The sequence below is a fragment of the Hyperolius riggenbachi genome, chromosome 1 (assembly GCF_040937935.1).
Source record: "Hyperolius riggenbachi isolate aHypRig1 chromosome 1, aHypRig1.pri, whole genome shotgun sequence".
NCBI classification, from domain to species: domain Eukaryota; kingdom Metazoa; phylum Chordata; class Amphibia; order Anura; family Hyperoliidae; genus Hyperolius; species Hyperolius riggenbachi.
The window spans coordinates 148401228-148425936 of record NC_090646.1 but is presented as its reverse complement, the minus strand read 5'-3'; the positions used below and the strand labels follow the sequence as shown (position 1 = coordinate 148425936).

General features: G+C 43.7%; 1 protein-coding gene across 2 annotated transcripts in view; it reads left to right on the top strand.

Annotated features, from left to right (window-relative positions):
* STOX2 (storkhead box 2) overlaps nt 1-24709 on the top strand; it is a 294752-nt gene that overhangs the window by 128943 nt on the left and 141100 nt on the right. The window contains exon 1 of one of the 2 annotated variants that reach the window (XM_068278721.1): nt 3073-3882. The exons of the other annotated variant lie outside the window; for it this stretch is intronic. Within the exon in view, the coding sequence (XP_068134822.1) occupies nt 3720-3882 (163 nt within the window). The 5' untranslated portion in view covers nt 3073-3719. Of the gene's footprint in view, nt 1-3072; nt 3883-24709 lie in introns of those variants that run through there. 2 annotated transcript variants of the gene reach the window in all.

Below are 24709 nucleotides of genomic sequence, written 5' to 3'. Positions count from 1 at the left end.
TACCCCTGGCTACATATACTGGGCACATATACCCCTGGCTACATATACTGGGCGCATATTATACCCCTGGCTACATATACTGGGCGCATATTATACCCCTGGCTACATATACTGGGCATATATACCCCTGGCTACATATAACCCTGGCAACATATACTGGGCGCATATTATACCCCTGGCTACATATACTGGGCGCATATTATACCCCTGACTACATATACTGGGCACATATACACCTGGCTACATATACTGGGCACATATAACCCTGACTGCATATACTGGGCACATATACACCTGGCTACATATACTGGGCACATATACACCTGGCTACATATACTGGGCACATATACCCCTGACTACATATACTGGGCACATATACCCCTGGTTACCTGTTCTGTGGACATCTCTACCACTGGCTACCTGTTCTGGGGACATCTATACCGCTGGCCACCTATTCTGGGGACATCTATACTGCTGGCCACCTATTCTGGAGACACCTATAGACCTGGGGCTACCTATTTTTGGGGAACCACTGCTGTCAGATTGAGTGTGTTTTGGGGAACTGCTGCCAGGTGAGAGGTGTCTACCATATTAAGGGGGCATTCTGCCTATTTATGTGAAATGCTGTCTATTTATGTGCCTCATGACTGCTGAATTTGTCTTGTTGGGGCCTCATGATTTGTTGGGGGCCTCAAGATCGCTGAATTTGTCTCGTTTGGGGCCTCATGATTGCTGAATTTGTCTTGTTGGGGGCCTCATGATTGCTGAGTTGGTCATGTTGGGGGCCTCATATTTGCTCATGATTGCTGAATTTGTCTTGATGGGGGGCTCATGATTGCTGAATTTGTCTTGGAACATACTGAGGGAGGGTGGGTGAGCGTGAGCCTGCTAACCTCTATGTAAATTTGGCTCCACCCATAACCACGCCCACATTTATTATGTGGCCACGCCCCTTTTTGGCGCTGCACAGCCTTCACCTTAGGGGGCGCATTGATAGTCTTTGTCCCCGGGCGCTGAAAGCCCTAGCTACGCCTCTGGGCAGAGGAGACTAAGGGCAGATGTTACATCACGACTGGCTTAAAAATAGACACAGTAAGTATGGAAACTGTCTAGAATAGGATTCTCTACTTTTCCTTTATAAAATTCACAGGAATCATAACGTGGACAGTGCAATACATCTATTATGTAAGTAGAGCAAGTTGTTATCTACTTATATATCTGTTTTTTTTTTCCTGAGATAGTATGGCTGACAGCCCTCTTTAAGCATACCTGAAGTAATCAAACACAAGTTGGATACCTTAGTAGAGATGTCGGCGAACGGTTCCCAAACCGTTCGCCGGCGAACTCCTCACCTGTACTACCTCCGGGTCGCTATGACCCAGAGTAGTACGCCTGCGCTGGCCTAGCGGTGCGCCTCCTGTTGCCTGGCACTTTATGCGCATGTGCGTGACATCATGAGTGATGTCACACTCATGTGCAGAAAGTGGCCGGCAAGGGGTGCGCGATCAGACGCGCACCGCCGGCCCAGCGCAGCCGCACTGCTCCGGGTCATTGCGACCCGGAAGTAGTAGTGGCTCCATAGAGGTTCGCCCGTGAACGGTTTGGGCCATCTCTATACCTTAGTAGTTGGAAGTCTTTGGGCGGTCCTTGCCATGGAGGTGTGCATGTGGACTGGGCATACCCAAGTTTGCTCGATACATCCCCAGTAGAATGAAGCCACTGCTACAGTGTTTTTTTCTCTGTGCATAAGCACTTCTTCCTACTGGACTTGCTTGGACCTTACTCGCACATGCCCATGGGGGGCGCTCACGACCACAAGACAATGTTTTTGACTAGCGCAAGTTTATTAGATAAAGGTGGGCCCTGAGCTGGAACAGTGGGCTGCTGGAGCATCTGGGAAAGTCTCTGGACCATCCAGATGTTTCCCACTACTGAGGTTTTTTTTTTTTTGCTTGGGTGTACTTGAAGCTTAGTTCATATAAAACAATAGTCTGTGCAATGTATATAAAGAAACAATGATGTCTGGGATTTTAAGTGGGACTGGGAGCTTTAGGTTGTCATTAGGTCTTTAGAAACCGTCATGACAAGGTTGACAAGCCATCAGTGAGGTGTAAATGTCAATGAGCATACTAGGAGTGCATCCCCATGTGCCATGCATTGACCTGTATGTCAGTGGTGAGCATAGTGAGCTGTGTTGATGGTGAACAGTGAGCAGCAGACAGGGGAGGTGAGTCTTCCATAGCACTTCTATGGTGCTGTGACTCTCCAGAGAAATTTGCAGCTGTCACTAGACTCCCCCCTTCCTGCCCTGCTATGTGTATCAATACAGAATGATATAACCCCTGCATTTATTCTCCTCTTTGTGCCCCCTTCTCCCTTTTCAAAACAAACATTTTCATTCCTCCATGGAGAGGGCCGGACTATCCTAAAAATACACAGCTTTGTATGTAAATAGACAGAGCTGATTATAGGCTGGGACTACGGCCAAGGTTTGAGAGAGCCTCAGGGTGTTTTACATTTAAAATGTGATGCCTGACAGGATCAGTGTGTCTGCCTTAACCCTGTCGTGGAATGGCATTGATCTTGCAGGGGGCTAACCTACAGCCCCAGCCCTGCAGAAAACAAGGAGTTCCTGTTAGGAGAACACGAAGCTCCTGACTTCGCAAGGTGAAAGGGTTAAGACAGCTTCTTGATTAGCATGAGACTGGGTTGGCTGTCTTGCTTCCTGCCCTTCAATAGCTTTTCACTGCATTCAAAGGCACAGAGCCATTCAACAGAGGACAGAGCAGTGCTGGGAATACCTGAAAGTGCTGGGGATGGATTGTACTGTAGACCCCTAAGCTTGAGGAAAGCAATAACTGAATGAAGAGGACTATGGCCAGGAGAAGCCAAGCAAACCTAGGACACTGACCAGCAAACCTAGGATTCCTCCTTTCTTCCTTCCTTCCTCCTTTTTTTTTTTTTTTTTTTTAAATCACTGTGAAAACTGGTGCAGGGTCGTGCCTGGGATATGATGTAATGGGGGCTTTTGCACGCCCAGTGTGTAAGAAAACAGCTGTGTGCTTGTGAAGAATGAATATTGTCCCTTGATTACTGCAATGCCGATTTAGATTGCCTCATTGATTTGCTTCACGGAGCCTGATAGGTGAAGAGAGGGAGGAAAAAAAAAACTACGTCCGTCGTCATCGCCTCCTCATTTTAATTCCACAACCACTGGGATATTGACGGTGGGGTTTTTCGCAAGATCTTTAGGTGCGAAGGGGGTTCAGGTTGAAACCAAATTCTGTGGGTGTTTCTGCCCCCCCCTCCCAGCCTTTTTGCTTTGGTTCTTTTGTGTTGTGCCTCACAGTTGGCTAAGCAGCCCTATGCTGAATCAAGCTATTGTTTGTGATCTCAGAGCTTTCACGCTACAAATCTCTGATCACTCCCCCTCCTCCCCTTCTTTGGCTGAGAAGCCACATAATGTGCCTTTCCTCCACATGAATCTGGAAGCTATAAGCTGGATTGATTGCAAATGAAGTGTAATGCATTGTGGGACGTGTGTAAAATTGGATCATTCGAGGGAGAAAAACGAACGGACCCACAGCTCGCTTCCTAGAAGAGGCAGCGGCAAAATGCGTGCAGTCCGTGCTCAAGCTGTGCGCTTCACGTTGTGCTGAGGGGAGAGCGGCGAGGCCTGTCTCATGCAGCTGGACGATTAGGCTTCAGGTAGCCTCACCATGAAGAAGACTCGGAGTACAACCTTACGCCGGGCCTGGCCTAGTGCTGATTTCTCTGACCGGGCCTCAGACCGCATGAGGTCCCGTAGTGAGAAGGACTATCGCCTGCACAAACACTTTCCACCAGCTTTTATTTCCCAGGCATCACGGGGATATATGTCAGGTTTGTACCATTCCTTTAACCTTAATCCTGCATCAGCTGCCTGGTAAGAATGCCATTTTTTTCCTCCCCACAAAAACATATTTTTTTTTTATGAGGAGAATGATGATCATAACCAATATCTATTCTATGTCATCTGTCAGACCATCTATCCATTATTTTATCCATTATGTCCATATAATCATTTGGACACCTTGTCATAGGGAGCTGTTCCATAGAGCTGATCTATATACAGTGGACAGGTAGATGTGTTTACATAATGGTCTGAATTGTACATATTTTAGTGCTTGTGCCTACATCCACCATTTTGTACATCGGTAACATTCTACGTTAGGCCTCTCAATATGGTGTTATTTGGCAAATAATGTATGCAGCACATCCATAACTCCAGATGAGCAGTGGAATAGCTCACTTTGCCTGGCCACACACACACACAGGTCTCTGAGCTTGGGTCTCCTTATCTCAGGGTTGTCATTATTTGGTTGATCAGACATTTGCAGCTGGATGTCCAGTGCAAGATGGCATGGGAAGGATGCCGCACATATCTCATATACATTGTGTGTGATCTGACAGCCCGCTGTTTAGACACAGACATGAACCTTTTTGCTAGAATACAGACTTGTCCCTTTGCTGCAGAAATGGTGCAGCAATAGTAATGTAAGGGAAAACAACCCCCCCCCCCCCACACACACACACACACACACCACCACCACCACCACCAAAAAATAAGAGAAATCAGCAAGTTAAAGGAAAAATTATGTCCTTTCATGTATGGGCTGAGATTTTTTTTTATTGTAGTGTTTCAGCAGGATGCTTTAGATAAACGCCAGTTTAATTTACAGGAGGGGGAAAGAGACATGCTTAAGCAATGACCAAAATCTATTTAAAGACTGCTGCGTAATCTCAATGCAAAGCAGCTCTGGGCTGCAGAAAGGGATGGGGCTCTCTTTTTTTTGCTCCCCACAGCTAGGCTGTCGACCTGACATATTCATCTGAATTCTATTTGCTGAGGCCTTTTCTCAGTCCTTCGACAAATCTGTAGGTTTTCATATGCAAGGCTATGATTGTCCCTTCGTGTGACCTAGAATTGGTTTGATATACAGTGTTGTGGCTACAGATAAGGCATATCGACTTGTGCTGTCAGAGGTGTTTTTTTTTCTTGATAGGAAAGGCCCACAGCGTCCTTATAAATGACTACCTTTAAAACCAGACCTTGTGTGGTCATCTGGGAATTTTCTTTCTATGTAAGCTGCCATCACCACGTCAGCCCTACAGAAAACCTCCTCCCCATCCAAATCAACCATTATCATCAGTAGTCGGTGTCCATACTATATAGAGGTCCTGTGATTTTTAGATTGTTGTTGTACACAATGTAACACAGCCATTCTTCCTATGCCACAGTGGCATTTACAATGATGCTAGCTCATCATTGCTGAAGGTTTACTCTAACCACACCATTGCAGAAGGCCTTGTATGCCAGGCTTGGTAGATGGCTGCTTCCAAAGCTTGTGTTAATTACATTTGCCATGTACACCGTGACTGGCTTGTACATTGACTCAGATGGGTATAAATAATGTGGGAAAGTATTGGGCATGCTGTATAACCTGCTAAGAGTTGGTAACCCTCCAATGACATAAGTCTTATGTCATTACTGTGTGATATCACAAAGGGCTTTGCATCATTCTAAATTCATTTTTATTGATCTAAGTTACCCAGACTACAAATCTATTGTGATTTCTTAACCCACATTGCTAGAGAGGGCTGGGCCATGATGCTCTTTTTAGATTCTTGACCTTTCTTCAGTATACTTTAATATGCTTTTTTTATTGCTTGAAATGCTTTTGACGTTCCCATATGACTTCATTGCTTCATTTCCTTTATTTAACATGAGGGTAGAAATATATTTAAATATGGCTGCTAGTACATCAGTGGAGAGGCACAACTTCAATGACGTCGCTTTCTCTTGACCACTGGAGTGAGTCTGACTCAGCTATATTGAGAAATGGTTTAGAACTATGGCACTGGTTGAAAGGGGAACTGACAAGGTGGATACTTTGTAAAATAGGCCATTGGTCTATATAATATATAGAAACATTGACAATCTGCACATAAATATTCAGCATCTTAGAATGCATTGGTGATATTAAATAATATGGCACCTATTATCTGCAATGTGAAGTCATTGTCTGTGTTCATGCATTTTAGTGTTTTGGATTTTTGTGGTTAAGGAACAAACATTTTCCTCTTCATTTTGTCATGTAGTCCTACACAGAAGCCAAGAGAACACACAATAAGGAGCTGCTGTTGTCCACTTGTGCATATTGTTGCGTTTTATTAAGTGGAGAGTAGAGATGGCCTGAACCTCCGATTTTCGGTTCACGAAACTTCAATGGGGAGGGGAACTTTGAAAACTAGAAAAATTGATGCTGGCCAGAAAAGTGATAGAAAAGATGTTTCAAGGGGTCTAACACCTGGAGGGGGGCATGGCGGAGTGGGATACATGCTAAAAGTCCCGGGGAAAAATCCAGATTGGACGCAAAGCAGCGTTTTAAAGGCAGAAATTGCATTGAATGCTAAATTGCAGGCCTAAAGTGTTTTCAAACATCTTGCATGTGTATACATCAATCAGGGAGTGTAATTAGAGTACTACTTCACACTGACACCCCAAACTCACTGTGTTACGCACTGCAAACCGCTGTTAAGTGGGGTGCCAGAATCAGAGCAGGAGGAGGAAGATATGTCACACTTCTGTGCGGAAGCAAGATGAGGTGTTCTGTGTTAAATAGTCAACTACGTCCTGACAATATTGGGGGTTGATGGCACGTGCCTTCTTCTGAACACTGTACTTTGGTCGAGGGCCGCACTAAATCACGACAGCGCGACCTCGAACAGACCTGCCAGGTGGCCTGCCTATGCCTTTTTGTTTTGTCCATATTGGGGGGGGGGGGGGATGAAGTGAAAGGTATGCACTGACTTGACTAATACAATGTGCAGTCACACAGGTGCAGTTAACAGGTATGCACGGAGTGGTATATCACACTGCATGCAGTCACGTAGGTAGGCGGGTGCACTGAACACAACAGGTAGGTATATGCAGTGATGGGTATTACAATGTGCACCTGTCACACACACACAGACAGGTAGCGGACAGGCACAGTGACACTGCGTGCGCTCAGCTCACGTACGTAGGTGGGTGCACTGTGAACAACAGGTAGTAGGTATATGCAGTGATGGGTATTACAATGTGCACCTGTCACACACACAGGTAGTCACTGAATGTGCTGGGTCTGGCTCTGGCACACACAGTATGAATTATCAAGGCTGTCTATGCAACACAAGTGTCAGTGGGACACACAGAAAAAAAAATAGATCACAAGAACAAGATTAGATCTCAAAAGAGCTGTTGAGGGGTGCTATTTTAGCAATAAGAATCAGCAAGGAGCAAGCGAACAAGCCTACAAAAGCCTAACTAATCTTTCCCTATGAGACTCTGCAGCAGCTGTCCCTTCTCTATTTACTGCAGGCACACAAGTGAGTAAAATGGCCAGCAATGCCTGCCTTTTATAAGAGGGGGGAGTGGCTCCAGGAGGGAGTGTAGCCTGATTGGCTACAAGGTGCCTGCTGATTGTGATGTAGAGGGTCAAAGTTGACCCTAATGGTGCATTATGGGGGCAAACCGAACTTCCGGAAAAGTTTGCGGTTCTCTGCGAATGCGAACCACAAAAGTTCGCCGGGAACCGTTCGCCGGTGAACCGTTCGGGCCATCTCTAGTGGAGAGACTTGTGTGACATTGTGTTCTGTGTTTTGATTCTGAAGTGTGACTCAGTCTTGTGTCCTTTTACTGACCAGCTATGCAGTTATACGACAGGAGAAAAAGGGAGGTGACTATAGCAGGACAACTTTACCAGTTGCTCTGGCTCTACTGTGGACTGGGTGATTTACAGTCTTGGTTTTGTTTGTGGCTTAGGAAAAAGGAAGTTGCAGATTTTAAGGTTTTAGATGGTGTATGAGCAGAGCTTCATAAGATTGCCACCTAATGTTAGCTCTCTCTCATTGATCTTCATTAGTTTTACTGTGGTGGTTTTGTGTACTCACTTTTAAAATACCTCCATTGTCCAGCAGTGAAGGCTGGAAGGGGGTGAAGGTTTTGAGATTGGATCTGGGCTCTTTATAAACTTGAGAGGTAGACAGATGTGAAAATGTAGATCTTTCTCCTTAATTTCTACTTTATATTAATGTTCTATGGAGGCTGCCATTTTGGCCACTTACTTAAAAAAATGCTACTTTGCTACTTGTTCTGCAACTGAAAATACTTTCTGAAACACTCACCTGGACCAGATGTGGAGATGGGGTGTTCTGACTCTCCTCTGACCTGCCTGATCTGCATACTAGTTCCAGGAGAAAGGTTCAGAAAGAACAGGAGAAGGAGATCAGGATGGCAGGCTCTGGAGCTCTGTAATGGAAAGTGTGTTTTAAAGATTACCATACAAACAGGTACACTTGGCTTGAGGGTGCACACGGGTATCTTTTTTTGAAGTAAGAAGGAGCTTAGAGGTACATGGAAGTCACATAATGTCTTATATTGAGAGGGAGTACTAGTGTTGGGCCTTGAAAATACAACCTGCATAAATATTCCCCCTCAAACAAAGTCAGTGGTATAAGGTCTGTCACACCTGCAGACATCACTGTACATCTTCAGCAGTCTGGAATAGGTTGGTTTTCACACATATCCATAAATATTGCTAGCCTTTAAAATTGATGGTTGACCAATATATGATTGCACCCTATCTCTCCTTTTTTCCCCATTTACATGACAAACACCTCATGGCACCTACAGATCATAACTTGCTTGAACTGGTTGTTTTCAATTGTTGCTTTCAAACACTGTTGACGTCCCCCTTGAGCAACATCGCTGGGCCAACACTGACAGCTGCAAAGTCATCTTTGCGTTGCTATGCGGGGGGTGGGGGCAGAGGGACGATGGAGCGTATGTGATGGCGCACAGCGGTCATGGGAGCGGCGTGCACATTGAAGTTAGCTATTGCTTGGCCAACTTGATCTGCCAGGTGGATCGCTTGAGGTTAGTCATCGGCCTCCTCAGAACAACTTTGATCATGCAGGTGTACAAGTCACTACTGTCTAATTTTGAGGGGTTAGCAATTTCAGAAGTTGCAAAACCATGCCAGATGTCTTCATTGTATTCCCTAATATGTTACATAGTTACTTGGGTTGAAAAAAGACATACGTCCATCGTGTTCAGCTAGATGTTGGTACATGCAGGTCTATGTACCTCTTCTCCACCTCTGTCCATAGTCATAACTTCTGTCCATAGTCCTAACTTCTATCTATAGTCATAAACAGAAATGCTTAACCAGTTTTTGTGTTCCTGCTTAGGTACACAGCACCAGAGTCAGTGCTTGGAGGTTTGGGCCTATATGACTGATCTCCCCTCGGGTGTATATGGCCAACTAAATGGTCATGTATGTGTATCCTGTCTCATCAGTCATATTGCTTGACATGGTCTGTTGCGTTGTAACTGAACTAAACCACCTCCAAATGATCTGTCATATAATCCATGGCTGACATGTTTTACTGGCTTTGTGCTCAGAACATTTTTTCTTTTTTTACCTTATTTTGTTACATAGTAAGTTAAGTTGAGTCCAACCGAGAAAATGGATAGCAAAAAGAAGTTTGAGGCTGATCTGTACAACCCTAAGAAGCACTTCCAGAATGAAGATCAATCTACTTTATGGTCCTTGATTTCCTCCAAGCTTAAAGGGATCCAAGCAGCTCTTGGCTTCAAATAGCTGCAAGGGCTGCCATTGTTCAGAAGCTCAACCCCTGCTGTTTTACAACTAGCATTGTCCAGGCTAGGTGTGAAATTCAACTGTAACTGATGTTTTCTGTTTGAAATACAATGGGGGTTTGTTTGTGGTCAATTAAGTCTAATGAGGTGATTTCTTATCTGTGTTCCACCACCTACTCCTTTACGGACGGACAAAGTGGCTATTTTAACCCTTAGATGTAAAATAATGAGGTAAAATTAAAGTTTTTTTTAATAAACCACATTTTTAGAATGCATTTTTAATTAGCTGTAGAGCTGCCCTGAGTGTTAAAAATGATGCTCGGTTCACTTTAAGTTGTGACCTCAAGTCTGTGCAGTTTTTTGTATTGTCCGGGAAGGAACAGATTTAATCACTCAAGTGGACCTGTAAAAGACTTGAACATTAAGTTATACTATGAGAGGGGTAGACGCATAATAGTTATACTTGTTGTTTGGTATATGTTTACAATAAAAATATATTGTGAAGCTATTGATACATGGATCCTCTCTAACTCACTGGGAGTAAGTTCCATAGATTTTGGAATACCTGTGAGCAGTCCAGTGCACCATATGTTTTAAGCAGATGAGAATCAAGTTAAATTTGTCTACATACATAGCTGTTGGGGTTTGTGTAGAGATGTATGGTTCCAGGTGAATTTGCTAAGAAACACAGCTTTGGCATTCTGCACTAACTGCTTGAGGCCTACAAATAAAATGGGGGGATACACTGTAGTCTTCAGGTAGAAGTATGAGGATTTGCCAAACGATTGATACTTTTTGTCGAAGTGTAACTTTCCTTCAGACATCACCTCCAAGTTTTGCACAAAGTTTGTACTGCAGGGCTGGTATGGAGAATTTAACCTATACATGTTATGTAGATCATGTACAGACAACACCTCAATCAGCTGTATGAGTTCATCCATCTTTGAAGTTACTCCATACAGGTGCTGATTGAAGGCTAAGTCCAGTAGGATAAGTGTTTAGACTTCACCTCCTTCAAATAGTAGATCCCAAACTAGTGCTGTTCCACTACAGTCCTTTCCTGAATCCAGACTAGAATGCATTTTATATAATATATTTTAACAGAAATGGCCTGTTAGCAACAGGTGTACATTTAGGCAGAATCCGGGTCCAGTGACTTACTTTAGTAGCCATTTGATGATAGATTGCTCCAGTGCCTCTGAATATAGCCTACAGCTCCATGTTTTTTTTTTTTTTTTTTTAACCATATTTTTATTCGTTTTTTTTTTTAAATATAACAAAACAGCACACATAGTCCTCGTGAAGTCTGAATGAACATTTGTCCTGGGAAAGAGTCCCCCGAGCTACAGAAGTATGAGGAACATATGCAAAGGAGTAGAATTTCAAACATTAGTTAACAGAGAAGCAATTCCTTCCCTCATCCCCCTCCCCTTCTTAGCTTCATGACTTTTTACATAAAGTTGTCCTGGTCAACTCTTCTTCCACTGCACAAAATTGCTAAAGAGATCTGTTCTTTAAAGTCGATATTTTTTGTGAAGTAAAGTCTGAATTTTTTTTTTCCTTGCCTGTTGCATATTGGTATTGCTTGAGTTGCCAGAGTGGTAAAGTTTATGCGGTTTAGAACCTTATTAATGCTACTTACTAATCACAGAACTGAAAAAGAAAGGGCACAGATTGATATTTTTGAACCATTTAGCATGGAAGGTTGACTTGATGCTCTATGGGAGTACCATGTGGAATGTTGTAGAGACCCAATTGTAATACAGGTTCATTGGAATGTTTGGGTCCACCGAGCGAAGGTGAATAACCTTACAAAAAAAGCTATGAGAGAATATTTTAGCTGTTGAATTGATTTATAGGACGGAAACTCTTTATTTTGTGTGTTCCTTGATTGGGTGACAATGATTTAAAAAATGTAGGTTGTGGTGATCTGACAGCACCAATGGTGTAATTCTCTTTTCTCGCAAGGGGAAACAGCAAGTCTGGAATATGTCCTTGCTTGAGAGCAGCAGATTTCACTGTTTACAGCTCATGTCCATGACAGATTATAATCAGTCCAGATATAGAACTCACCTAGGATGAAATCTTGGATATGCATGGTCGTGTGGCCAGCAGTTTGGAAAATTTTCCACGCATGTGGCGGTAGAACCTATGGGAATTTATGGTGGCATTCATTAATGAGGGACCTGCCATTTAAAATAAAAAGAACCTTATCTGTTCTGTACTCATCCTCCTTCATATTTTTTTTTTTCATCTGTATGGGTCTGTCTTCTCTCCTATAACCATCTTTCTTCTTCTGTACACTTGTAACCTTTTGTCATTTTTCTTCTGTATACTGTATGTGTGGTTCGATTCTGGAAGGCGTGTTAGGCCATGTTCACAGTGCGTTCCCTGTGACAGAAGTTATGCAATGTAACTGATCAGGACTGCGGCACTGTAAATTTTCTGTGAATGGATTCAGAAATGGTGAAGCAGTCAATAAAAAAACTATGCTTCACTTTTACTGTTAACCTGTACAGTGCGTTACCATGCCGCAACTCCTTATACAGCAATGTATGGCCGTCCTGTGAACATCGCATAGGTGGTGCATTGCAGTGTAGTAAGCCGTGTTACAAAGCGGGCAATACACTGCACTGCTGTAATCGTGGCCTTAGTCTTAGGTATGATAGTACTGGCTACTGTAGAAAATTATTTTCACAGTTTTGTTTTTTTGTTTGTTCGTTTTTCTATTCAGTATTGCTCAGTGAGGATGCTGCAACCTGTACCTAAATAACTTATTGCCTGATTTAAAGCGGAGCCGAGATGAAAAACTAACTATAACTATAACTATATATCTTATCTAAAGTTTAGATAGTTTACGCAGCATATCTAGCTGCAAACAGCTTCAAAAGTTTGATTATTTATTCCTGTAATACAATGAGGGCAGCCATGTTCTGTTTGTCACATTTTCACAGGCTGAGGGCTGGAGATGCTATCAGCTTGCCTGTGTGTAAATTCAGTCCCCTCTCCTCCTCCCCTCTGCCTCTGAAACCTCTGGCTAGTAACCTCCTCCTCCTCCTGCCCAGACTGAGCTCCCATAAGCCCTTGCTACAGTGCCAAGGCACTCTGGAGAAGCTGTTGGCGAGGCTTGTTTAGTTTGTAGGGAATTCGAGTAATAAAACAAAACAAAAAGTATTTGGCTTGAGGAATGTCCTATAAACTGTAAGAAAGAACACAATTATGCGATGAGTAAAAGTTTATCTCGGATCCACTTTAAAGTGAGACTGAAGCGATTGGAAAAAAATGTACTCACTTGAGGAGAGGGAAGGCTGTGGGTCCTATAGAGACTTCCTGTTCTTTGCACAGTCCGCTTGTACCAGTACAGAATCCCCCGTTCAAATCCCCCACAGTGGGAGGCTTCGACAGTCTTTGGGAGCACGAGTGCTACCGAAGATGGGCTGCTTCATCCTGCACACGCGTGAGAATGTGTGCTCGTGCATGCGCAGTACACAGCAGCCTGCCGAAGTCTCCTGCAGTGGCAGAGAGCAGTCTCCGAACCATCGTTGGGAGACTAACAGGGGAGCCAGTGCTGGAGTGTGGGGCTCATAAGATGGACGGGAAGGCTCTGTAGGACCCAGAGCCTTTCCTCTCCTTTAGGTGAGTATCTTTCTTTTTTCTTTTTTTTTCCAGACTCTATTTTAGCTTTCCAAAGTGCTGAACATGTTCAGCTGTAAGAAAGGGAGGAGTCACTTCAGGTGACTCTGATGCTTTCTCCTTCCAGCTTGGATAGCTTATCATGACATAGTTTATCAGAGTAGAGAGGATGATCAGTGCACACAAAGCGCCAAACATTAGTAAGTAATTCAGTCAGGAATGTACCGTATTACAAACCACTAGTAGATCCAACATAGGGGTCAGTGTAATAATTCAAACAGATAAAAAGTTAAAAAAATATGTCAAGAATTGGTGCAGATGTAAGTGGTTTATCCTAAGACACTGAAAGCTGCTCCTCCTATAGGTGATCTAAGGATCCCATGTTTTTTCAAAGGCTTCACTGGTGTCTGCAGTCCTTGCACTTATCTTCTCAGATATCATGGTAGAATCTAGTTTTTTTAAGGCCATAGAGAACGAGACAACTGAAGACATCCAGTTTGCTGCTAAAGGAGAATTGGCTATGTGTTGGATCAAGCAAAGCTTAGGGTGTCTTGTGTGACTAGGTTTGTGCCTCAGGCCTTACTGTAGAAACTTACAGAAAGGCCTGAGTAGCACTCTTGAAATCAGAGTATTAACTCTGGGCCAGAACCGTGAAACCTTGGGACATTTCCACCAAGTATGAACCATGGAACCCTACTTGCGACAACCTCTAAAACGTAAACTAGGAGGGTCATTAGGTGTAGTTCTGTGGGTGTAATGTAAGTCCTGTACAAGACTGAGAGAAACTTTGGTGTGGTTGCTAGACTTCCCTTTGTCTCAAAGCAGTCATCCCTTTTCTCCCAATCCAATATTAACGTCTCTTTCGCACTTCACCATAAAAGGGAATTTCACTTCTTGTACTGGTTAGTTCTGTAAGTAGTACAACCAAGAAATATGTCTCTTTTGAAAAAGGATCATAAAGAAATAGAGCCCCGAAACTGTTTAGTAGGGGGTATTTAAAGTTGAGAGCTCAATTACTGGGGTGACGATTCCACGACCAAGGTATCCTCTACTGTTAGTATACCTTTTATTGGACCACCATTGATAGGTGGTGGGATTAGTGCCATTTGGAAAGTCTGTGTTACGCATAAACTGAAGCAGTGGTGGGATTTTTGATTGAAGGCTCATTGTATGCCTTAGCTTACGCCATAGAGTAAGTGATCGGGGGGAAGCTTTTAAACTGACCTGATTGCCTGATCAGAGGATCACAGGACCCCCTTCCAATCACATGGCTGTAATAAAACATTTTCAATCTCAACTCATACTGGAGCCTGCGTGCCTGCATAGTTCAGTGGTATTTGGGCCAATTGCGATGCAAAATAGTATTTCCTAAGATGAGACACAGAGGCTCCCCAGTATGTTCTGCATTTTAAAGTAATTCACCCACAACAAGTATGGAGATCAATTAACTAGCTCTGATCACTCTAGAGGTAGCCATAAACCATACAAATAGTTTGACTAAAAATAGAATTAAACTCTTCTTTTGAATGACAAATTGTGATTGTTTTTTTCGAAAATGAGTGTGTACCTGCGCAGTATCCCCTTTACAGAACACACAGTTGAACACACAGTTGCTCAGGAATAGGGTTGCCGTGGTATGGCGGTATGCTGCGGTTTGATTGTGCGTGGTAATCATACCACGCACAATCCTGTTTCACCTGTTTTTGGGCTGTGGCTCTCGGTCCTCATAATCCCCACTACCGCTCCCCTGTTGTCCTCGTCTATGTCCCCCTATGTTATCAAAAAGAGGCCCCCAAGTAACTTCCCGGTTGCGGGTGGGTTGTTGAACAGTCGCTGGCTAGAGACGGGTGTCCTTTTGATGACATATCCATAGCCAGGAACGTCATCACAGGACGTGCGTCCCTGGGCAGAGCCTGCACAGTCTGTTTAGCGACCCTCCAACAACCAGGAAGTAACTTGGGTAAAGTTGCTGCACGCTAAGGTGTGTAGATCCTGCAAAGGGAAGACAGGAGACCCCATAACCAGCTTCACTACAGCCAACACACCACACACACACCATACACACACCACACACACACACACACCACACACACACACACACCACACACACACCACACACACACACACACACACACACACCACACACCACACACCACACCACACACACCACACACCACACACACACCACACACCACACACACACCACACACACACACACACACACACACACACACACACACACACACACACACACACACACACACACTTAAGAAGCGAGAAAAGTGAGGCAATAATAGATGTTTACAAAAATGGAGGTGTGTGTAACATCTTGTTCTCCTACCATACTCGCCACATTTAAAGAAACCAGAGCAGGACCATAAAACAGAAAAATGAACTTACCTGTGGCTTCCTCCAGCCCCTTGTAGTCAGTAAAGTCCCTCAGCATCCTCTGGGCTCCCTCCGTTCTGCCCTCAGAGGCTCCGTTAGAGTGGCGACTTTGGCCGAAGTCGTGGGCAAATGCATATGCACACGAAAAGGTGTAGCTAGCCTTTAGATTACTGACACATCTATGTAGCATTCAGGCCTGAACTGTCGGGCAACAGTCCACTTATGGGTGTATGAGACTATAAATGTGTCAGTTGAATCTAATGTGTGGGTTTTATTTTATTTTTTTGAGATGGGGGTGAGGTGATACAAGAGATGTGCACATCCTGTCACCACTGAATGCCATCTTGTTGCAGTTATGTGAATCAGAGATTCCAGAAACCAAAGATTTGCCAACAATGCCACCTTTTAGAATCTCGCAGTTTAGGTCTCAGTATTGGGTGGGTGGGGTACAGGGTAATAAGGCTGTACATCCCATCTCATATACACCAGAATCCATAAAATGTTAGGAAGCCCACTGTAACCTGGACATTGCAGTGATGTGACAGCATGTATACAATACACACTGACCATGACAGTCACCCTCAGGTGTTTGGGTAAGAGCAGCAGCTAATAGTGCTGTCTCCTGGAGGAGGGGCTCATTGTAGACTTTATTCATAGCATAACAAACACACCCAGTCTGCAGGGTTGTATTTGCTAATTTGTGAGGCATGTAAATGTGTTCTTCTAAGGGTCAGTGTTGTCGCTTACCACATGGTCAATAATTAGCTGGAGGTTCATTAAGGGTTCTGTTTAAAAAAAAGAGTAAATAAGTCATGAAGAAACTGTTTAAATGGTAATTTGGTGGGTTTTGTGTGTTATTTAGTGATGTTCCTCAGGTTCTTCTTGAGCAGCTGAGGGAAGCCTTTTATTATCTCCCATCTGAAAGGAGTCCTGGTGTGAAAGTAATATGGAGGCAGACATTGCCATTGAGTGGATCCTTTGCAATTAATACCTTCTGTATCACTGACCTAAGACCCCAATAATTACGCACAGATGAGGTGTTCTGCCTCTGCTGGCTTGGTAGAGGTCATCAGAAACGGCTGAATTCTAAAGGTCATGATGGCAGAGCAATAGGTATTAATAGATATTTTAAAAGAGAATAAAATGGCAGTCTCCATTTGCTTCTTACTTTTTTTTATTAGTAATGTTTCCATTCTGTAAAGTAAACCTATATAACGTATCAACAACTATAATCATTTCAATGGAGCAAGAGGCTCACAACGCTATAATTCTTTTCAGATAAGCTCAGATTCCATGAAGAATATGCACTTAAGGTGCCCACTAATGACCGACTCCAAATTTATGTAATAGAAAGGGAGAACTGAGTAAATCTACTGTACTTTGAATTAGTATGTGCTGTGGCAGCAATAAGTAAAAAAAAATAAAAAATGGATGCACACCTAAGAAGAGGGCAGCCTCTGGGTCCTCCAGAGACTTCCCTTGTCCTTCTTCTCAAGGCCACCGCCACTGCCCGGGAAGCTCTTGAAGTTTGTGTCTGCGCTCCTATTTTTGCACAGGCGGGTCGTACTGTGCCTGCGCGACTACAGCTGTGCCTGCACACTAAGCTGAAGACTCTCACATACTGCGTCGGTGCGAATATGGCCACGCTTGTACATAGTGAGGGTATGCTGCCACGCAACCATATCCGACAAGTACTTAATGAAGAAGCACTAGCAGACTTTTTCATCTAGCAACAAAAAAAGTGGCCTCTAATGTTAATGGTTATTTTTGTGAGTTTGCAGCTTTTTCCTAGAGACATAACTATTTCCTATGTATCCAGTCTAAACCATAGAACAGTGACCACATGCAAGGTCTGAATCATTGTAAATGTTATTCACATCGGCCTGGGACACCACAGGCTGTAAAGTAGTGTACACATCACTAAAAGTGTCTGCGTGATTAATTGTTAAGCCTGTGCCATTTGCTCTGGGTCAGCAAACTTCTGACTAGTCCCCTTGTTATGATTCTTCAGCAATGCAGTAGAGAGCAGGCCAAATATATTTCAAGCAATCGTTTAAGGAGTGGGCAGCACCACCACTTACACTGTTTAAATGTTTGTTACCACTAATCCCAGAGGACTAACCTGCATTTTTAATATGTCAGAAGCAAGGCCTATCACTTTCACTGCATGTTTTAACTAGTGGTTAGTGCTGCACTGAGTAGCTGATGCAAAACGCAAACTGAAGATAACTCCGTCCTGATGTGCAGCCAACATTTAGGAGTTTATGAAAGAAATCATAGACCAGAAGAGCAAACATTGTTGAGGAGTGTCGCCAAAAGTTACAAATGTCTAACTTGAAAAATTAAAGTATACATCAGATTTATTCACTACCTTAAAGTAAACAATAATATCATTTTTGTTATCTTTAGCAAACATCTTGAGCGGAACTGATAGTATTAGGCTCTAGTTTTGAAAAGGATTGCGGAGAAAGATGATATGTTTCACTGGTAGACTGCCTTGCTTTCAAGCAGACAGCTTAAAGTGAACCTGTGTGCAAATCCTGTGGAGTAAAGGAAACCTGTCAAAATATCATACATTCTGCTACCACCTTGAGTTACAGAGTACCCAGCAAGCTCATGATGAACCAGAACTCCTAGGAGTGTACAACAGGCTACAAAGGACCAAAATAATCCTCTTACTAAAATGCTATGGAAAATTATGCTACCACCTTATGACTTTTCTCCATCTCTGACTTCAATTTCTTTTTTATGCATCCTAAAATTACCTATATGCCCAATTGTGAATTGTGCCAACCCCTGTATCCCTCGTGAAACTGCTCCTATTGGCTGTCATATCTGCAATCCTGTGATATTGGTGACAGGATTAGGGGACAGTAGACTCTGGTTTTATATTAGGTCGCATTCACCGTTGGACATTGTGTTTTTTAATGCGACGTTAAAGTCGCAACGTGTCTGCGTTAAGAGGTTACGCACTGCAAGCAGTGAGTTACAGCAACACAACAGTGTTTTTAACGCGACTTTAACGTCGCACTGTGAACGGCAGGTAGGATTAGCATTGCAGTGCAGTAAGCTGCGTTATAAGACTTCATAAGGCACAACCATAACGTCTCACTGTAAATGCGACCTTAACCTATTATAGCTGTTCTTGACAGAATTGCAACCCAGGACTCCTCGTGCCTGAGAAGTATTTTCATTTGTTGCCCGTAGCAACAAGTCTTAAAGCAAACCTCTTCTGAAGATTTAAAAGGAAAGTAAACCTACACACATCATACTGGTCTCCCGTGTAGTCTACTTATCAATCTCTTCCTCCTCTCCCATGTCCTGTTTGTCCATTCTGATTGATGGAATTTCCATCCTCCATTTTAAAAATGACAATTACCTTATAACAGCTTACTGATCAGCACACTGTTAAACTGTAATAATACCTACTTGAGCCATAGGGAAACGTGGACATTACCTTGCACATCAGCTGTCATCTCAGTTATAACCGCCAGCAACTGATATATAACTGACAGCACATGATATTTTCCTTTCTGACCAAATCTTGTCAGAACTGGAAGGAATCTTCGTTGGAAGAAAATTGTGAGCTTCTGAGAGCAACTGTTCAAGTTCACTTTAAGACTTGTATACACTCTAGAGCAGGGGTCTCAAACTTAATTTACCTGGGGGGCCGCAGGAGGCAAAGTCCAGATGAGGCTGGGCCGCATAAGGAATTTCACAATCACGGCGCACCGCCGCCTCTGCCCGCCCCTCTTACTCTTCCTTCACAGAGAGGGGCGGGGAGAGGCGGCGATCTGTGCAGCAATTGACGTCAGAAGGGGCAGAGCTGAAGCTGAAAGTTCTGCCCCTTCCAGGAAATGCCGGCGGATTGCTCCCCGGGCGATTTGGGGGCTCTGCAGCCCTCGTTTAGCGGCGGGGATGCGGCGGATTATTTGGGAGCACTGAAGCAAACTATAAGGAAGCTTTTGCCGGCGAGGGCCACAAAATAGTGTATCGAGGGCCGCAAATGGCCCGCGAGTTTGAGACCCCTGCTCTAGAGGGGAGGGGGGGGGGGGGGGGGGCTCGGCACCTCTGCTGAGAGGCTGCCCTGTATGGCAGCCCTAATGCATCGCAAAAGGATCCTCTTGGCGGAGCGTAGGCTGAATCCATTGTTCCCATTGTTAAATCTCCTTCTCAGTTCTGCACTGAAAACAAGCAGAGGCTACTGTAAATGTCACTCCAGGTTGTACATGCTCATCATGCTACTGTCAGATTCTGTGCATAAGGATGAATGGTTCACGATGACCATAAACTATGGCAGAAATGTTCTAGAGTCCTGTGGCCAATGACAGATGATGCATACAGTGGTACTTTTACATTAATACGTCGACAGTTGACTGATCATGGAATTTGAGAGACGTCATTAGATGACCATTCACTTTGCATGATTGTCAGTATACCCCGCAATCTTTAGGCTAGGGACCCACTTCGATTTCCCAAATCACGGAAGTGCCACAATTTCCCTGCAATTCCCATAGTGTTTGTGATTTGGCCAATAATGTGATTGCTCCTAAAATGCTGTATGCGGTGATTTATGTTAACTCTTTAGAGTTTCGTAATTAGCATAATTCAAAATCACCTCAAAATTGATTTGCACCACAATGACACTCTACTGACTAATGTGGCCTTTGGTACATGAAGATTTGGGCAAGCCAGTAAAAATAGCTGGGAGTCTAATGGTTAAAACTGAGCAAGTGATCCAAGGCTTAGCCCAGAGGTACCCACACTGTTTCAGTTTGCAAGCTACTTTGAAAATTATCTACCAGGTAGAATCGATGTACAGATGCAAGCCACTACTGCAGCACATGCACAGCGGCAGTGCCTCAGTGAGTATCACAAGCTTCCAGTCAGTTTGATGCATATCATAGAGTCCTCCTTAGTAAGCCAAATAGAACAGTGCTTCACCAAATTGTCACAATATCATGCACCGTGTCCAGCAAAATTGTAATCAGCAGTAGCACATAATGCTTCTAAATGTATGTCTCCTCACACTCTCCCCATCATAATCCTCTACACTGCTGGGCAAAACTTCATCACAGCATATCGCACTAAACTCATGCAAGTCAAAGAGGCAGTGTGATACTCATATCACTCAGGTGGGTTGTGTGCAAAGAGACAGTGGCCGATGGTGGATGTACCCAGATGTCTTTCATGATCTACCAGTAGATCATGATCTATGCAGTGGGCACTTCTGCCTCAGCCTCTTTCTAAAGACTTTGTCAGCATAAATTTAGATTAATTTAATGAAGAAGTACTGTCTCTTGGTTTTCTAACACAAAACACGTGCATAGATTTCTTCTCTAACAGTGGGATATCTGGAGAACAGTTATGTTATTCGATGTTACTCTTCTCTTTTAAAGATGCTCTTGGGCAGTGTATGACCATTTTGGAGTCCATCCCAAATCAATAAATCCAAGAAATACAGTTTTTTAACAATGTTTTTTTTTTCTGTGAAGGTGCACATTTGGATCTGCCATGTGTTTTTCATATTTTACCTTCAGAGGAGGCAGGAAAAGGAGCCATCCTGTGTGGAATCCTGTGTCGGAGTAGAGGATAGAATGTACAATCATCCAGAAAAATCAAACCCCATCATCTGATCTTCCTCCTGAGATGAGTCCGCCAAGATACAGGCATTTCACAGTTCCCCAAAATCAGATGATCATATGATTGTTTAGGAAGGAACATGGCGCAAGCATTCCCATTTTCATCATAGAAGGAAGGATGCTTGTGTTATCGGCAGGATAAATGTAGATAATGCTGGCACTAGCTAAATCTCATGGACTACAAGTAAAACGTCTGTAAAATGCTTTCAACCAATTGGTCTCTTTAAATGGTTTGACCCTGGTCGATTCTGCTTCTGTCATATTTATTTTATATATGAAAGAGGGCGTGTAAGGTGAAGACCATGGGTAGAGGGATACCACTTATTGCACCAAACTAAGGTTTCTGTAACTTTAAAAGAACAGGAATGTGCTGTCAACAAAAGTTGAGCAGCAATATAAACTAATGCAGAGAAGAAAGGAAACTCTGGGCACTACTCCACATCCTTCTTAGTAACATATATTTAGTGGTGAAGTTAGTGAACAAACATGTCATAGAACAGAGAAACCAGATGCATGAACTTACCAGGGTGCTAGAGAATGATACAGGCCTAACAGGCGGCTGTGTGCAGCCTCGTAAGACGTGTAGTGTTTTCAGAGCATACTAATCTCTCTAGCCCCCCAGTATGCCCATGCATCTAGTTTCTTTGTTATATGGTGTTTGTACACTGACCTCACAGTTGATTAACTGTTACTTAGAAGAGTATGGAATCATGCGCGGCATTTCTTTATCCTGTTCATTGGTTTATAGTTGTTCTATATACAGACAGACATTTTCTAGTCTGGACACTTTCAGCTGAATTAGGAAATTGTCTTGCATTTATGAGAACATCTGAAGAGTTACGGTAACTTAATCAGGCAGCACCATTTATCACTGTATAGTAGGCGGCATAAGGATCTAGTACATAGATCGAGTTTTATCTTCTCTCTCTGTAGAGCACACACAGGCAAGCATGATCACTTGGGGAGGTGAAGGGATCACCCTTTAATTTTGTGCTGCTTTTTAAGGCAGGCTCACATTCTATGCACCATGACAACTGCAGTCACAGTAGGCATGTATAATGTCTGCTGCTGACTTCGGGGCAGCCTGTGGCTGGAATGTATTGAGCATTGCATCTTCTTATGCTCTCACCACAGTCATTCTGTATGAGATGATACACACTGCATAGAACATTATTCACAGCTATTCACTTTGCATACATAAGTTTTTTTTCGATTCTTTACAGTTTTCAGATTTCATTTTGTGGGGCTATTTTGCAATTCAGGTTTAGTTTGTGAGATGTTTTTGGGCTGGGCGATCCTCTCCACCTCCACCTGTACTGCATTTATGATGGTATGCTTTTAGCTTGTAATCTACTACACCTCTTGTTTAAAACCCTCAGGACTGGATTAGACAAATTCTTCTAGCAGAGAGAGATAAGTAATGTAAGAAATATAAACCAGGGCTGTGGAGTCGGGAGTCGGAACAATTTTGGGGACCTGGAGTTGGTGGTTTCATAAACTGGAGGAGTCAGATGATTTTTGTATGTACCCCACCCACAGCCCTGGTAAGTATTAGAAATGGCTCTTTCACACCGGGGAGGTGTGGGGCAGTATTTTTCCCACACCCCACTGCCAGGCAATGAAACTCTATGGAGACTTTCATACTGCTATGTTACGGCACAAAGTAAGTGGTGTTTTTGCCGCATCGCTAGTGCAAGGCCAGAACTACGTTACCGCTGTGGTTGCTGCAGCAATCTGCGTCGACCCGGAAGTCATGTTAGTCTATGATGAAGCGTGTTTCTTTAAACATGCGGTCGTGGCACGTAAGCGCGGAAGTGTATTTTAACAATACACTTCCGCATACCCGAAGCAGGAAGTGACAGCGCTCATCACTTCCTGCTTGGCCGGTGGCTAGATGGGGAACTGCCTGAAGGCCTGTTCTTGGCCATGTGGCATTGCTGCCGTGCTGCAACGCACCACCAGCTTGCAGTGTGAAAGGCATTGGAGCAAATTTGAGTACATGGAGTCGAAATCGGTGGTTTCATAAACCTGAGGAGTCCAAGTCTGATGATTTTTGTACAGATTCCACAGCCCTGATATAAACAGTGTGAAGAAGCAAAGTTTTGGATCAAATATCTTATCAGGGGTTGGATGTCAATGAGACTTCAGTGCAACTTCTTTTTGTTTCCCCTGGGTGGGTCAGACAGGTGTGACATATAAAGTAGGAAAAACAATAGATTGACTGTGTTATTCAGAACCACAGTATTACAGTATAAACCACAACTGTAGTTCACTAAAGCCTTGTACACATGCTACAGCTCTTTTGACCAAGTGCTTGAGGCTATCTCTGTTGAGAATCTGACTCAGAGGCGTATCTAGGGGTGCAGGCATGGCTTGTGCCATGGGCGCCATGGCTGCCTCCTCCTCCCTCATGCTTCACCACCATATTAAGGATGCCTCTCAGGCATTTGTTCCTGCTCGTATACTGGAGGACATCTTTCACTACCTATACCGGGGGTATCTACTTCTACTGGGGGACACCTGCCAAATCTATACTGGAGTGGGTTACTTATACTGAGGGGAACCTCTCATTACCTATACTGAGGGACTACTTATACTGGGGGGATACCTCTTACCACTTATGCTAAAGAAGGCTACTTATACTGGGGAGACATCTCTCACTACATATACTAGGAGGGCAACGTAAACATGGGTCTACTTATACTGGGTGAACTACATCTGGCTACCTATACTAGGGTGCTACCTCTGGTTACTTTTAATTGGGGGTTAACTCTAGCAACCTATACTGGAGAGATTTGTATCATTGCAAGAAAAGAAGCTGTTATTATGGGACAAGGTGGTCTGATGGGGGAGGGGGGGGGCGCAATTTCAGTATTTGCCATAGGCGCTATGTCACCCAGATACACCAGAGTGTTTGGTCAGCCTAGGACAGTGTTTCCCAGCCTAATTCCTTGAGTACCACCAACACTGCATAGCTTGTGACATTCCACACAGGTAGTTAATCGGCACCGCTGAGGCAGGGGTCAAACTTGAGTCTGTGGAAAAATGGCAGTGTTTTTCTGCGAACTAATCTGCAGTGTTGGCCGACAGCCAGCCAAGAACAGCTGACTGTCAGCAATAGTGAATCGCACGTGTTGTGCGATAAAAAGCAGCACTGCCAGTAGTTTTTTCCCCCACATTGGGAAAATGCACATTGCTCCCACTGCACTGCGATTGTGTATTGGGATGTGTGTTTTCCCGCTGTGGGAAAACTGCCACGATTTTTACAAGTGTGACTGCAGCTTCACCTGTCACAGTTTCCGGCAAAACTTGTACTGTTGTTAGTACTTGAAGACAGGGTTGGGGAAGTCTTGATCTAGAC